This window comes from Ovis aries, chromosome 4, assembly GCF_016772045.2.
Source record: "Ovis aries strain OAR_USU_Benz2616 breed Rambouillet chromosome 4, ARS-UI_Ramb_v3.0, whole genome shotgun sequence".
NCBI lineage: Eukaryota > Metazoa > Chordata > Mammalia > Artiodactyla > Bovidae > Ovis > Ovis aries.
In genome coordinates, this window is record NC_056057.1 from 65,520,307 (window position 1) to 65,537,702 (window position 17,396).

Below are 17,396 nucleotides of genomic sequence, written 5' to 3' on the forward strand. Positions count from 1 at the left end.
TCCTTCTTTGAAGCTGTTTTGCAACACAGCTGTAAGGAAAGAAACCATGGTACATGGAAATACATATGAAAATGTGTTAGGAATCCTCAGTGGCAATGTCAAGGCTATTTTGAAGCTCACCAGTGCAGATGGAAAAATGAGTTGCTTGTGACGATGCCCCTGTCCGCTGGGGATTTCTGTCAGTGAGCATGTGACAAGATGTTCTTGCATGACCAAGCTCTGTTTGGCTGTATGCTGTGTAGCCCCAGGTTCTGAACATTCTTGCTGCAAGGGTAACCACCTCACAGACTGAAGTACCACCATAAGTAATTTCAAAACGAGAGAGAAAAAACGAGCAACGAGTCCTCTAGTTCTGCTAGTTTCCTAATAAATGAAGCTGGCCCTTCTGTGCACTGGGGAAACAGGCCAGAAACCACACTGACAACATGAAGGGTACTTCTAAGAAGACAGACCAAGTACACTGTATGCAGGACAAACAGGATAATTTATTCTCATTTTTCCTTAAAAGAAAGATACAGTAGAAGTTTTATAATTCAGTATGATTAGACATGATTTATAATTTTAACATTAAAAAAACAAATGACAACAGAAACAAATAACTAGTACAAATTATAAAACTAATAGAGCAAAGAGAAACTACCTTTCTGATCGGAACATGGACCACAGCTATACTTCCTTAGAAAACTTTCTAAGATTTCTATGCTAAAACTTAGAAAGGGATCGGAGGAAAGCCTCTAACCTCAAGTATTTAAACTATTCCTGTACCCACTAAATGCTTTCAACAACTTGTTAATCAAGTGCTTCCTAAATTTAGGAACCAGTGACCAAGTGGCCTGAAATAAGTCTTGATCTTATCTTCCTAGCTATAAATTATTACTATTTCAAGAAAACAAAATATTTTCTAAGCAACGTTAAGTTTTCTAAAAACTTCAATTACCTTTTCTGGCTCAGTACCTGACTGAAATGTTCAAATGTTCATATTGCACACAAAAAAATTTGAGCAGCATACTATGTGAGTGTGAGAAGCTGATGAATATTAAGATTGAGGAAACTCCCTAATGAGTCACATTTACATGATTTAAATATATACTTTCTATATCTTTAATTAATATAAGTAAAAAGGTAATCTTTAGAACAGCACAGAAATACAAATGCATTAGTTTTATAAAATATATTCAACCCCTTATACGTGCAACAATCTTTTAATTTTGGAGCTGCCACATAAGGGAGCTAGTTTCTTCTCCTTCATATGAAAGCAGGAAGTCATGTGTACAAAGTTATTTATGTGAGAAGAATAAAGAAACACATTCCTTTTCTTTGTCCTTGACAAATATTTATGGAATGTCGGGAATTATGAAAAAACAATTCCAATGTTACGAAGCCCAAAGACTTGGAATGAAAAAACTCCTAGTGACACATTGCACTATGTGGAATGACAATCTTCTTCTAGAAACCAGGGCTGCATTCTCTATCTTATTTAGAGGATACCACAGAACTGGGTGGACAGACTGAATACTGTGCCACTCTGAATACTCTGGCCACAGTCAGAGCACACCAGTGTCAATACCATCTCCAGGGTCCCTACAACTCCCCAGTAGAATAACAGGCCGCATTCATCGGCTACCATCCTAACAGGCTACTTTTCAAAACTGCTGAAGCAGATAACAGTTCAAGGGTTCAGGATTAGTCCACTGGCCCCTCCCAGAGCTGGGTGTTCCTAAACTCATCACCGCACCTCAGGGAAAAGGACCACTGGCTTGAACTTCCACAAAACCAAACCAAAATTTGCCTGCCAGGGAGACAAAGCTTTATTTTACAGCTTATAACTAGCAGATGAAAAATCTAACTTCTTCATTAAAGAACTCGTACATCCTTTAGCATATTAAATACTGCTCCCAAAATACTTTCATGCAGACTTTAAGAACCCGTCTCTCGGCTTTGCAACAATAAATGTCTCATCTCTCCCTTCAAAGTTTGTTTCCTCCTTGCCTTTCTAAGTAAATTATCCTTAAAAAAAATTCAATGCTTAATATAGGACTCAGAAAGCAAGATAAGGTTGAGGAGATCAGGTTATATGCTCTGGTCTGCTGCCCAAGGATATTACTGCTGTGTTTCTTAAAGCAAAAAGTGGAAGAGAACTGTCTTAGGGTCGGAGGGCTGGCAAATCACTAGCGGCTTTGGGGATAGACTATTCATCCTGGTTACAAGAGCCAATGCAAATGCAAGATAACCACAAGCCACACTTCGCAGCTTCTCCTAGTCATTAGCCTGGGACACTTGGGCCAGCTTTAGCCCTCTTTCCCTTACCTATGTCACTGTCATTACAGTGCCTGGTAGGAATTAAAGCCAGCCAGGGGCTTTTTCCAAACACTACCTTTAAGTCACCTGGACAGCAGAGAAGCGTCCACCAAGCTGTGGATGCAGTCTGTGTGCCTGGCGCACTCTGAAAAAGCCGGGCTGGACCTAGCTCCCTCAGGCCTACTTAACCACACTCAGTTCTCAGATGAAAGCACGGTGTGGCCAAGCAAAGCACACATCTTTACCAGTGAGATGTCCACAGACGGCCACATCCGTGCTGGCTGCTATGGCTCACAGAGCCGGAGACCGGAGAAAGCTGCTGTTTCCAGGCTGCCACTGGGCGGAGCCCAGAACCCAAACCTGAAGCGCTCGGGCCCCCAGGACCAGGGGCCAGGCCTCCTGCCTCTCCCCGCGCTGGCTGCCCAGGGCCCCGCCGACCATGTGACAGCCACACTCCCTGAAGACCCCACACCTCCTAGAGCCTGAAAGAACAGATATACTTATGGTCTTCTGACCATCTCTATGACAGAAGTTCCATCTTCTGAAATACTCATTTTATGTTGAAAGCCAGTTAAATGACCACTGTAAGGGTAGAACTCTTAACTGGAAACGTGAAGAGAAAGTTCCACTAAGGTGTGCATTAAAATGGGGAGTGATAGCAAAGCAAAGTTAAATTTTATGTAACTATTTTTATTTCAGTGGAATTCCAAAGTGGACTGGGCTGCTTTGAATGATGAGAGATGAGAATTCACCCCAATCATACAAATCATACAAACTGAAGGATGAACCAGCAGCGTGCTGGCTGACCCCTCACAGCACTGTGAATGCTATCTGATACACTATCATACTCCATCCAACGAAGCGCCCTCATGAAACAACGAGATGTTCATCTCAGTGCAACTTTAAAGTACCTTTTAAAACTTTTGTTTGGTACTACCTTCTTCTCTTCAAACAGTATTTTCCTGAGAAAGCTTTCCTAGAAGTAAAATTAATGTTTCCCACAATAAGCCCTTTATCAGCAATGAATTCTTAAATCATTATACTCAAAGGGAAGTATGCTTTTAGGTTTGTAGGACTTGTGTTAAAACACAAATTGGAAAATTCAGGGATATTTGGATTATGTCCCTATGCTTCATTTCACACACCCCAGTAGTGCTTCTTACAGAAACATTTCTTAAAGGATAAATCAAGTATAATCAAGAATCCTCCCTAATTAGGCCCCTGATTTTCTCAATACTCATCACATCAAATGTAGGTAATATTCACAATGTATTTCCCAAGTATCTTTTGTTACTGAAAAAGCAGTCTGTTGCCTGTAAGTACTCCCTGAGAACACCCAATCAAAGTCCCCTTGAAAAGCAAATGAGAGCTGAGCCTGGCAGCTACATGAGGTCTAGCTGTGTAAAAATCTTCAGTTGTGAGCACACCTGTGTCTAATGTGAACCCAGATGTCCTTCACAAAACATGACTAATGTCATGGCTGCAGTTTTCTCTTGCTTTTCTAAATGTGAGCCAAGATGAGAATTCTATTTAATATTTACAGATCATCTTTTCTTTTAAAAATGCTTTTGGAAGGGGGTAGATATTGATTACATGAAGATTTTCTATCAGGGAAGGAGGAAGGCCAAGTGCCTCGAAAAGCTTCATGAAGAGTAAGACTGAGAAAAAACCTGTTATATCTGTAAACACCCAATGGAAAACCGTTCAAAAGAAGAAATAGAAGGCACAAACTTTGGGTTAAAAAATGCATGTAAAGATTGCAACGTTACTACAGTCAACAGAACCCGCCTAGGTCTTTAAAAGTCTTGCCCTAAATACACAGTTAAACTGTTTCAACTCTGCTGTAACCATCACCATGCTCATTCTTTGCACATCTACTTGAACAATTAGGAAGAGGAAGAAAGCACAGTGACACTCCTTGACACCTCAAAGCAAGTGTGTAGGATGGGAAAAGGATAAATTAAAATCACAAACACTCCATCCTCAGAACTACCACCTCTGACTTCTATGGTTTCCAGGAGGAAGTGAATGACAAATTTGTTTTGTAGGTAGAGAACCAACAAACAAAAAAATCCTCATATAACTCAGCAAAATAACAGCAAAGGGTTGGATTGTATGGCCCCTCCACGCTATCAGAACATTTTAGGGCTCACTTTAGAGAAATTAAAATAGTAATATAACTTAATCTTAGCAGGTATAAATATCCATCTGGATATTCAGACAGCAACAACAGAACAAAACTTACATCAAGGAAAAACTTTTCTAAAGTAAACAAATGTATAATGTCAGAACTCAAAATTCATTAGAAGGTTCACTGTGTGTTTTAATCAGGCTCAGACTGAAATAAATGTAGTCAATTTAAACCCCAACCTGGGAAGCCATCCCGGCTGCGGTTGTGGTTTTCATCTTTTCAGTGTCCCATGACATTCATTTAGACAGAGGGCAACCGTCCATGTAAACAGTTCGACCTATTGGTCCCCTGCTGTGGACCTGCAGCCGATGAAGAGGAACAGTCTGGGAGCAGTAGACAGACAGGGGACGCTTAAAACCTAAGAAAGCGACAGCAGCTTCTGGGTGGCTTGCTCGGCTCAGGGTTTCCCGTCAGGCAGCTCAGTGAGACTCTGTGGAGTGGAACTCGTGAAAGTAGAAAGCCATGAAGACATAGCTGTCTTCGCACTGGAAAAAGCTCCTCCAACCGACTGGCCTGAGTGGAAAGGAGGGGAAAAATAGAAGGAAAACGATCTTCACTTCTGTTAAGAGGCACTGAAAAACCAATGTTACTTAACTGCAACACATTGATATGTTAATAGGTACTACAATAAAATTGACACTTCTAGTTTCAAAATAATCCCTTACCATGGGAATGTCTAAGAGGAACCTGACTAGCGTCTGGGTGTAAGACACTGCTCTCCTAAGTACTTTGAAAGTCTTTGGGAAACTTTTCCCAGGCCAGTGGTTCTTAAATGACTTGGAGAGCTTAAAAAAAAAAAAAACCACACACACACACACACCAAAACAAAACTTCTATGTGCTCTCTGTAACCCAAATCCAAGTTTATAACTGAAAACCACCTACAAGAAAGAGTTGTTAGGCTGCTTAGGGAAATTTGTTATTGTCGTCTAAAATCATGTTGCATCACAGGACTTCCCTGGTGGTCGAGTGACTGGAAATCTGCCTTACAATGCAAGGGAAAACGGGTTTGATCCCTGGTCTGGGAACTGGCATCCCACATGCCTCGGGGCAACTAAGCCTATGCGCCACAACCAGAGAAAAGCCTGCAACGCTGCAAGACAGGCCCGAAGCACTCAAACAGATAAAATAAATAACCATGGTGCACCAAATTAAAACATACAGAGCTCCATCTGCCTGAGGTCTGTTTTGTTTTTAACAGCATTATCTCAAAAGCTGATGTTATAATGAAATTATGTAAGTTGAATCATACACACTCACTGTTCTTGGAGAGGGGAGTGTGGAAGAAGGGAACAGGCCACAGAATTTAAGTATCAGCAGCATCACTAAAAATTAACTGACATCATATACCTTTGATGAAGTAGAATTTTTCTACCAAAAACAAAGAATTCAAAATAAGTCAAAGGTATTAAACTGTATGGAAATAAATGCTTATATATTTAATTCTGTTCCCTTGTACAGGGGTGATAGGACTGTGTGCCCCGTGTTTGCCTTTAAGTCTGTAGAACAGTTCTCTTACCCATCTCTAGATGTACAGGACATTAGAGCTAGGAGGGCCCTGGCACAGATATCACCTAGTTCTGGGGCTTTACAGTTGTGTTCAGTAAGGGTTAGTCAGCTAACCCTCAGCTAACCCTTAGCTCTCAGGAGCTGAGGGATGAGATGGGCCCTATTTTTAATACTGATATTACAAAACAAATGTAGCCAAGTGTAAATAACTGGGCACCTGAGACAACTGGGAGTTCCCTGTACACTGTTACATGACTTCTTTAAGTTTGAAACAGCATAAAAGTAAACAGTTAAAAATATAGGAAAGAAGGAACAAGAAATTTCTTTAGAAAAAGAGATGGAATAATCTTCAAAACAGCCAAAGTGAATAAAGCTAGGTACAGAAGGGTATACCTAACAACCATTCCTCTGGTTTTGGTATCAGGGTAATACACCCTTATAAAACAAGTTGGGAGGCATTACCTCAGCCATTACTTTCTGAAAGAGTTTGTATAAAATTAACATTATTCCTTAAGTGTTTGATAAAATTCGTAAGTGAAGCCACCTGGGCTTAGATTACATTTAAAAACTTGTAGCAAGCCTTTAAACTTTAACTCAATTTATTTAATATATTTAGGGCTATTCAGATTTTCTATGTCTTTACTGCATTGGTTTTGGCAATTTGAGTCTTTCAAGGATTTTGTAGATTTCATCTAAGCAGTTGAAAAACAGGCACAAGATTATTCATAGTATTACCTAATTATCCTTTTAATTTCTGTAAGATCTATAGTGGTATCCCCTCTTTCATGCCCAATACTGGTCATCTGTATCTTCTTTTTCTCTTTACTAGTCTGTAGAAGTATCATTAATGTGATCTTTTTTTTATTTTTTATTTTTTTATTTTTTTTTATTTTTTAATTTTTTTTAATTTTAGTTTTTTATTTTTTAAATTTTAAAATCTTTAATTCTTACATGCATTCCCAAACATGAACCCCCCTCTCACCTCCCTCCCCATAACAACTTTCTGGATCTTTTCATTAAAAAATTGTTGGTTTTCACTGATCTTCTTTACTATGTGATACTACCTTTAAAGACAGCTGCTCCTAATGCCTACTTTATTATTATATAAATAGTACTCTACTATTTATAAAGAACTGTGGGCAGCTCAGGGAACAGCAAGAGAAATCCAGAGAAGTTTGACTCCTGATAACAGAACAGATATGACAACATTTGCTAAACTTGGTTTGGCATTATCTAGTGTCACAAGAATTGTTTTAATGAATAAGACCAACCAAAATTAAAAAGAAAAACTGCTGTATATTCAACCATCTTACATTATTATGTGATCTACACATCTCTGCAACTTTATGTTTTTATCTGTGACATACTGAGGATAGAGAAGAGATGTTTTATGATTCCAATCTGTTCCTGCCTAAGACATCCTTACCAACAGCTTTTCCTGTTTGTACAACATTCCGACTTGTTGTAACCATGACGTTTCCAAGTTTTTTGCCACGCTCACTGTTTTGAACAGAACTGAGTAAAGGAGAGAAATGTTAAGTAAGTACAGTTAAAAAAAAATCACTCACATATATATTAACCACCCTATAATCATCCCCCAAATCAGAATTATTGAGAAAAGAAGATTAATAATTCATTATTTGTTATACATCAATTAATTTACTAATATTTTAAGTACAGGAATTTTCAGAAAATTTTAAAAGAATATATAGATGAGCCAGAAAGTGGTGTAAGGACATAAGGATGTATGGTTATACATAATTCGTATGGTCATAATTTGCTAAAGTTACTTCACCAGAATAAAAATGGCAAATCCTGCTATTAGTTCACACCATTCTCCATGAAACAGCAGTGTTTTCATTTTGAAACATACACACTGCTGAGCTAGAGAACGTTATGCACATATTTGGTTACTATTTGAAGCACAAGTCTATGAAGTGGAGAAAAACAATTCCCAATTAGCGATGAAACACATGGCATGAATTCAGACAGAAGAATGTTCCTAGGATTTTCCCTAAATACTCACTGTGAGAATCTTAACTTCATGTCTGACACTGAGTACTGTCCTTGGAAAGGATGGCTGTAAAACAAAGTTTGAGTTTAGACTATGAGTATCTCACCAGTGAAGCTGCAACACAGAGTTATCACAAGGAAGTACCAGGAAACTGCACGGGGGTGACGCAGGCGGGCGGTGGTGCTCCAAATGTGATACTGGAAATAGGGCTCTGATCACAGCTCTCCACTCAGTCACGGGAGTCTCTCTCAGCTTATGTACTTTGCTTGTAAAATAGGTGTTTTTTCCCCTTGGGTGGGGTTGGTTTGTGTTAGTGCCGCCCTAATGTTCTTCTTTGGTCTGAGGTGGGGCCCGAGCACCAACATTTTAAAAAAGCTCCTGGGACAGTCAGGGTTAGAGTCCCTGACTTTGGCCGTGGCTTGATTCTGGCCATCTTATAAATGGGTGCTATTGGTCAAAGGAAGATTTAATCTGTGTTATCAGAAAAGCAACTCCAAGTGCAGATCTTAGGGAAACAGTATATATAAAAATCAGGCAACCTGATCAACATTACACTATAAAACAAAGACTCAGTAAACATTCAGATTCTTATCTCATACACAGGCCAGGGGTCCTTCTGTCAATGTCTAACAAAGAAAGTGACCAGAAAAAAAGTCACCCTGGTGAAATTTGCAGCCACTTATTAAAACATTAAAATGCTATTATATGGCTGATTCATGTGAATGTATGGCAAAAACCACCACAATATTGTAAAGCAATTAGCCTCCAATTAAAATTTAAAAAATGCTATTATGGCTTTTCAAATGATAACAAATTTATTTACTGGTCACGTTAAGCATACATAACAACCTCTCTTTTATCTGGATTTCCGAATCACCAGTTGAAAGGACTGAGAGGACTTAATCAGGAGCAGAAGAAAGGGTTTCAAAGATTTCAAACCTTACATTAAGTTTTGAATATTTCTAAATTATATTCCCTGATGACAGCTGAAGACGATCATCATTTCTTGTTTTTAATCTGGTGAAAATACTGAAAATCTGCTGACTATCATATCTGCATAAGTTCCCTATCTAATTTTCTGGTCTTTGGCTTCAGCTTTCTTTCTCCTCAACCTAAATAATCTCAATTATTTACATAGTTTTAAAAGTACTGTTTTCACAATCCTATAAAACACATGCCAGCTAATCCTCATAAGGACCTGCATTAAAATCTGTAGCACTGCTTCAAGTTAAAGGCACTACAGCAGACACAGCAGCTGAGTAAAGATCTGTCCAGGCTAACAGAGCCCAAGGGAGGAGACAGAACTGTGAACGGCCACTCCCCAGCCACCACTACAACCAGCGCCACTAGGCAAGCAAGCTCACATCTGTTTCTCTTCATTACTCTTCAGAACACAGACCTTGTGGTTAGTGAGGGGAAAACTTTGAACTTAGTCCTTTCATTTAATTCCATTACAGTGTTTCTGCCTTTTCATTCTCTATGTTTTTACCACATCCAAATGGCAATCTAGGTTTCTGTCATAGCCCAGTATGAGGACTAAATTCACCAAAACTGGTCCTGAACCTAGACGGATAAGTTTAGCAGACATGTTCTCCCAAGCTCTGCTTCCTTGCAGATGCTTCTGCAAGTTACAATGACATAAATCCTTGGATTTTGTGTGTGTAGCCCCACTAAAGCACATTCCCAAGTCAAGTTTACCCAAGTTCCTAAATAATATGGTAATCATTACTAAGTTGATTTCTGTCATATTTTCATGAAGAAGTAAAGTTTAAAATACAAGTGAAACATAACGCTGCAAAGCAATGATACTCCAATAAAAATTAATTAAAAAACACATACACAAAAAAACCACAAATGAAAACAAAAGTTCAACGTATACTAAAGAAATTAAAATCCTTTAATTTAGAAGTTCCCACTATGTACACATTATATCAGTTGATCTCCTTAGACTCCACTCTCCCATTCACATGGTATTTTTTTCTTAATGGCCCAATTCTCTAGCACATTTAAATGCCTTTTTCATGGAATAAAGTCTTTGCCCAGTCAACAGTCAATATTATGACAGGTATTAAGTTTTGTTGGATCTTAGAATCTGATATGGAAATGGCACCAGATTTTACCGATTGTCTAGGAATTCAAATATTGACTTCAGTTGTTCACACTTCATATTTTACAATAACCTCTCAGTTTTAACCAGTGCTATTTCCCTCAAGGCTTCTGTCTCGCTTGACCATTCTGCTGAGGCAAAAATCCAGAGAAAGGGAGGAAAGATCGATATGACATACGAGCATCCCCACAGGCTGGGACTTTCATCTCCTAATTATACTGGAAGCTGGGAGAAATGTTAGTGCTTCCAAAATGCCTTGTGCTTTGTGAGTAAGAAGTGTGAATAGGGAAGCAGTTTTCAGCTGCTTCCCTGTACTTGGGAGCCTTTTTTTTAATAAAAAAATCTATTTAAGGGATTCTTGAAGATATTCACAGTATCATCAGAATTCAGACATGATTTTCTTTATTCAGAAACCCTTAATAAGCCAACCACCTCTATCACCCTGTAGAGGATGTGCTTACTTTGGATTTATTTTTGCAAGTGCTGGATGCTTGTTGCTGTTCCAGACCCTGTAGTTGTGAGTGTTCTTCCAAGCTGTAACAAAGGTCGTCCCATAGTCCGATAAGATCTTTTCATTATCTGTCAAGTAAATATTTGAAAGTTGGGCTGGACTGTAGCCAGTCAGGGTTATAAAGATTAATAATAACAGTAAAGAAATGGCTTTAGCCTCCCTGTCCCCTGCTGCCTTCTTGGGGAGAAAGCCTACCAAATGTCAGGAAACTTGGGTCAAGTTCCAGAACCCTAGTAAGAAGCTATGTGGCCTTTGCTAAGTCACTCGATCACCTGGAATTTCATTCTTCTTACTAGAAAATAAGGGGGTTGAGCCAAATATTTTCTAAGGTTCCTAAAAACTCCAAAATATTTCCATGTTCTCCTCACCAAGGTAAGGAGGCATAGTACTATTTATTAAAAACTACAGACTAGAGTGAGTTAAATATACTGACATACATATATATTATGGAGTAGGCAATTAGGTATTTTTAAAAAATCTTTTCACAAATACCATTTTCTAAGAAAGGAAATTAGAATAATTGGTTCTTTTTAGCCATTCTTTTTTCTTTATCTTACTATTCGGTGAAACTCATTCTTGAGTGTCCATGCATTTCACGCTCAAAATACTTAATAAGGGGATTTTCATATATTTAATGCATAAAACTTTTTGGCTTCATCACTATCAAGAGGAAGCTTCAATCCACAGTGCTTCTTCTACTTAGAAGAACAGAAAAGGTTTGGAGAACTGATTCAAATGGCTATTGCTTCATATATTAATTCCAAGTTGCTTGCTTTGAAGGTGAAACACGTGACTTTCGTTGCTGGGAGAGGAAGAAAAGCGCATTCATGGTTCTATAGACACCATAAGGAAGTGCTTTTAAGAACATATTCATCAATCAGCTTATTGGGCTAAATTTCCTTTAAAAGCTTGGGTGTGAACCAGACTACTTGGGTTGAAGTCCAGCTCAGTCTCTTACCAGGGGGAAGAGCAAGTTATTTAACCTCTCTGTGCCTCACTTTCTCAAATCTGCAAAATGAGGATGACACGGTATCTACCCCTAAGATTGCTGGGACGATGAAATGAGTTAGAAGATGTTAAAGTGCTCAAAAAAAAATAAGGGTGGGTCTCCACACATGTTAAATGTTCCCTCTGAAAATACATAGCTACTGTGTACTCAGGAAAATATTTTTAAGAAGTAAATTAATTACTCAGGAACATACATGACTGGTGGAGACCTGGGTTTTCTTACTAGATAAACTGAGTGATTCTGGGTTAGAGGATTTAATTTGGCGATCTCAGTTGCTACAATTGTAGAAGAGGCAGACATTTAAAAAAAACAACAACAAACCATTAACAAATAAGGAGTCACTCCATAGATTTCTCAATGAATGAAGAACGTGCCTGAAGCCTGGATTTAAACCTCTGCATGTACTATTGGAAGAACTAATCTGGGAGGCGGCAGCAGTGGGGTTGATTTAAACAACTACTGACACCACAACGTGAAGGTACTTCAACACTGAGGAACTACACACTTATAAATGGTTAAGACGGTAAATTTTATATGGATTTCACCACAATTTTTTAAAAAAGCAACCTGGAAACAGTTGGAGAGATCATTGAGAAGCAGGGAAAACAGAAGGTCCATATCCTTTTAACAACCTTACGACCATCACTACCAAATCTACTGATTTGCTAATGTGCAGGGTGGCAGGTATCCCAGGTGTGAAAGCTCATTGCAAAGCTTCATTTCTCCTTGAATATATTCGTTTCTACAGGGAATGAGAATTTTAACACAGGAGTGATTCTATGTTTGCCTGATCCATTTTAAACATTTAATAGGGATACTATTAGAACAGATAAATTTGAAGCTTTAATCACTCAGAATGTGATCTCCAATGATTTCTATTTTTAAAAATATTTTTTTCCAACCCTCATATATCTTAAAAACATGTAAGCAGTGTTTATAAGGAGCACTCAACTACCTATATATCCTTCCGTATGGTGGAATACTAGGTCATGTAAAAAGTGATGAAGATCTGCATTTCATCTCTTGATACATGTTTATAGTATAAAGAAAAACTAAGCTATTAAAAAACATGAAAAATGGGATCCATGTTTGCAGAAGGACTACCACGAACACTGCAAAACTAAAATCCAAAACATGCACAGAGAAAGGTCCAGAAGGATGTGAATTACTCAAACTGTGAAGAGCAGTTAATTCTATGTGTGTGCAGTGACAGGTAACTTTTCTGATCGCTTTATTTCTTACGCAATTCAAAGCATCCAGAGTTACAAAATGAGAAAGTGACTGGGAGCTCCTTACCTAGCTGCAGTGTGGCGGCTAGCAGTGCGTGGATATAGACTGCAAACTGGGCTCGGATCCACTCATCACCTCCCTCCCAGCCTGTGCCATCCAGGAAGACGTCGTCCCGGTTCTCAGTCACATGCCTCACTAGGTAATCTGCGAACCTTAGGTCTGCAGTGGTTGGATTGAGCAGCTTCCTAAGTTCTGGATCATGGATCTGGATCAGAGCTTCTTCTACCTAGAGGGTACCCAGGTACAAGTCAGAGTCTGGGCATTCATGCAGACATCCATGCCACACTTTAAAGAGTAACTACTGGGAAGTTGGAGCTGGAAATAAAAAATATAAATTATAGCATTCTCAAAAGATGAGCCTAAGAAAGAGACAGGTTTTCTATTCTGAAGCTGTTTCTTATTTTTCACTATTTAAAAAAATGTTCATTTTTTGTTCTTACATGCATAAATACTTAATTTTGAATTATAAAAGTGATTCATGTTCACAAATATTTTGGAAAATATAGAAATGTACAGTACAAATCACCTTTATCATACCAACAGAAATGAATACAATTAATTAAATACAATTACTAAAAATTTTTGCTTTGACTGAACAGACACTTTGGGGTATATTTATTATGTAATACTTGACACAGAAAGAACTATATGTAACTTACAAGTTGGTTTTAAAGTATAATAATAAATACCTATCAGCTTGTCAACCCACTTCAGAACTAGAATGTAACAATAATGTTTAAGAAAACTCTGTGGTCTTTCCATCTATATCCTTCTGTCTTGGAAGGTATAATATATGTATTTTTCTCCCTCAATATTGGGATCCATATAGCTTTGAAGCCCAGATTTTTACTTTATTGTATTATAAACATTTCCCCAGGAAGCACATTCTGGTACTTTCTGGCAGGAACTACAGAAACCTTAGGGTGGCTGAAATCCCCTCCACCCATTTGTAAGAATTATTTTAACTGTAAAAGTTATATTACTTATACTTCTTCTATACTAATAAGATATCAGATGTTTATCTCTAGCTCCTTCCACTTGATACTGGGGCATATTAAACAAGGTAGAGGTATTTAAACTATTTAAAAGATAAACACACTTTTATTGTGAGACTATAGTAAGACTAGATTGCCTTGGTAGGAATCCTGGCTCATCCACTTAGCAGCTGTCTGATCCCCTCTGTTCCTTAGCTTCCGCAGGTGTGATACGGACAGTAACAATGCCTATCTCACAGGTTGTTATGAAAATTAGATAAGTTCATATACCTAAGGTGCTTAGGATGCCTGGCAAAGGAAGCAATTATGACCACTATTAGTGTTATTACTATGCCCCAAATTCCATTTAAAAAAGTAAAACAGGGACCAGCAGTCAAGGACCTGCACTCAGATGTCAACTTACTTCCACAATGGCATCACTGAGGTGTTTCTGTTGTCGAAAAAGGATGTTAGTAGCTCCAGCAACAAATCCTCGAATGGTGACATCAGAGAGAAGATGATGCTGCTGCAGTGCCATATAAGGCAAACACAGATATCCCTATGAGTTACAAGAGCAGAAGATGTTAGAAAAGTAACGAACAGCCATGTCTCTCCTAACAGCTGGTGTTTCGGTGGTTCAGTCACTAAGTTGTGTTCAACTCTTTGCGACCCCATGGACTGGGCCATGGTAGCCCACCAGGCTCCTCTGTCCATGGGATTTTCCAGGCTAGAATACTAGAATGGGTTGCCATTTGCTTTTCCAGGGCATTTCCCCCACTCAGGGATGGAATCTGGGTCTCCTGCATCACAGGTGGGTTCTTTACCAACTGAACCACCAGGGAAGCCCCTCGTCAAGCCTAGACAGCTAACAGTAGGAAAGGAAAGTTCCAATCTTCCCCCAACCTCATGCTATTCCTAACACAGCTGATCTTTGAATCAACACAATAATATACCAATAATAACAACCACAGGTCCTGACTGTATTAAGGCCAGTTAATTGCTAACCTGCTCCATGAATGGTCAAATCTTGGCAAGGTGATCTAACATGAAGGTTTGTCTTGTATGACCACTTGGCTTTCAGTTCAACTTAAAAGCTTCCACTATAACTAACAAGCTAGGTGTTTTGTTTTTTTTTTTTCATTTAGGAATGAAGTACTAATATTAAGCCCATTAAAAGTATGCTGTTTAGTAGAAAGCTGTTCCTTCTTCCAGTAAAACTTTAAAACATAGGCATTTGCACATAACCACCAAAATACTCTTGTGAGAATAGCAAAGCACTGCATAGCAATTATTTTACTGTCCTATAATTTAAAATGATACAGTATTTCAAGATATTTGCTACTAAATGTTCAAAGCAAAAATGACCATGGCAGTAGTTGTGTATTTAAAATTTCCAGTTGAACTGCATTCGAAAATACCACTGCCCTGAAAATTAAATATTTTAACTGCCAAGCCACAGCAGGGAGTTAAGTGTACAAAAAAAAGCCTATATCCTGAGAAAAAAGTAATGCTAACACTGGAATGATGCACTGAAGGAGGAAATGGAATTTCTGCTGAAAATTCTAAATCAAGGTAGATCTCAACAAGTGGCATAATTTGTGTATAAAGCCAGGAGGGAGGACTTGCTGAACTCCTGAGTTTGTTTTCAATCAAGTTCGATGACAGTTTTATTTGTTATTCTAATCATCTTTAAAAAAATAAAGCAAAACACTGAACCACAGTTATCCAGATAATGTCTTGTTTCCACCATGAGAACTTCTCTGAGGGAAGGCAACGCCACTCCCGCCGCTTCGTGCCCTTCCCTACGTCTAGGATGTAGCACACAGCCAGCTATTAGGGGAAGACGGGAGAGAAGACTTCCAGAAGTTGGAACACATGTCTGGTAAACTGGCTCCATTCTCCTCTTGACAGTGTTTTCCTCTCCTCTATAACATGTGAAACAGTAGAAGCAGCAAATAGAAACCCATGTCTATGCCTTACACAGATTCAGTATATAGTGCTTCTCAACCCACGCCCTCTTGTGACTGATGGTGGAAAGGACCCATGCTCCTCATGCCAAATCACTCAAACGGCTGGTAGACTCAGGGGTCATACTTTACCTTGTGTGCTACGAATTAAAAACTTGTTACCTGTTTCTGAACATAAATACTACAATGCTGAATGCTCTTTCAAACTTTATATGGACTCCCCCGAGTACTCCTACTCCCCCAGCCAGGACTGAGAATCCTTGATAAGGGCACTTTCAGAACTACCAATATTTACAAAGATTGATTCAATTGCTCATAGTATTGCATTTCACAGCTGATTCTGTTAAAGAAGAAAAGTCTGTTGTCAACAGTGGAATTCTTGGCTAAGTCGCACGAAAACTAAGAATGTAGTTTTCTAAAAAAGTCAATAGTTTCGAAGTTTTTTTTTTTAAATGAAGAAATACAGTCCTTAAAATATTACACATATCCATATTCTTTGACCCAGTTATTTTACTTCTTACAATTTATCCTACAGATACACCTGTTCATGTGTGAGATTTGTAAAAAGTTACTTATTGCAGCATTACTTATCATTGCAAAAGACAGGAATCCTAACCATTCATGACTAGGGCAATGAATCGGAGAAGGCAATGGCACCCCACTCCAGTACTCTTGCCTGGAAAATCCCATGGACCGAGGAGCCTGGTAGGCTGCAGTCCATGGGGTTGCTAAGAGTTGGACATGACTGAGCGATTTCACTTTGACTTTTCACTTTCATGCACTGGAGAAGGAAATGGCAACCCACTCCTGTGTTGAATCCCAGGGACGGGGGAGCCTGCTGGGCTGCTGTCTATGGGGTCGCACAGAATCGGACACGACTGAAGCGACTTAGCAGCAGCAGCAGGGCAATGAATAAATGTTTTCCTATATGATGGAGTACCCTGCAGTCAGTGATGAAGTTCGTCTCCAGGAAATACTTTGTTTAAAAAAAAAAAAAGGACATAGGTTAGGTAAGGTTGGTTGCCAATGGAGAGGGGAACAAATTTCCTGCTATTCTCTGAGTAGTAGGGAATGGAATGAGAGAGATTTTTTATTATTATAGATGCTTTGGAACCTTCTGAATATTGAACCATGTGAAAGGATTACAGATTTGTAAAATTATTTTAAATAGTAGTTCAAAATAACCTTAAAATTTTAGCATCGTCACGTTTACTGATGGTCAATCTAGCCTAAATTTAAAGATCTCCAATGTACAGTGGCAGCAAGAGTCTGAGTACATTAAAATACAGCAGCCTCTACACCCAAACACACTACTACTTTCCTCTTTTCTAGGGTGCTTTAACTTCTACATTTGGGCTGAGGTATATAATGGCCAAAAAATAAAAAGAAACTGCAGAGATATTTGCACACCTATGTTCATAGAAGCACTACTCATAATAGCCAAAATGTAGAAGCAACCCAAATGCCCATCGATGGATAAATGGATAAGGAAAGTGTGGTATATACATACAATGGAATATGATTCAG

General features: G+C 38.6%; 1 protein-coding gene across 2 annotated transcripts in view; it reads right to left on the reverse strand.

The window, feature by feature from the left end:
• Window positions 1-465: 465 nt before the first annotated feature.
• AVL9 (AVL9 cell migration associated) overlaps window positions 466-17,396 on the reverse strand; it is a 55,560-nt gene continuing 38,629 nt past the window's right edge. The window contains exons 11-16 of one of the 2 annotated variants that reach the window (XM_004007917.5): window positions 14,327-14,461; window positions 12,935-13,154; window positions 10,580-10,697; window positions 8,024-8,077; window positions 7,424-7,512; window positions 466-5,002 (exon numbers count right to left, since the gene is read on the reverse strand). In XM_004007917.5, coding sequence (XP_004007966.2) covers window positions 4,887-5,002; window positions 7,424-7,512; window positions 8,024-8,077; window positions 10,580-10,697; window positions 12,935-13,154; window positions 14,327-14,461 — 732 coding nt within the window. In that variant the 3' untranslated portion in view covers window positions 466-4,886. The remainder of the gene's footprint in view (window positions 5,003-7,423; window positions 7,513-8,023; window positions 8,078-10,579; window positions 10,698-12,934; window positions 13,155-14,326; window positions 14,462-17,396) is intronic. The other variant, XM_042249213.1, reaches the window with a different exon arrangement.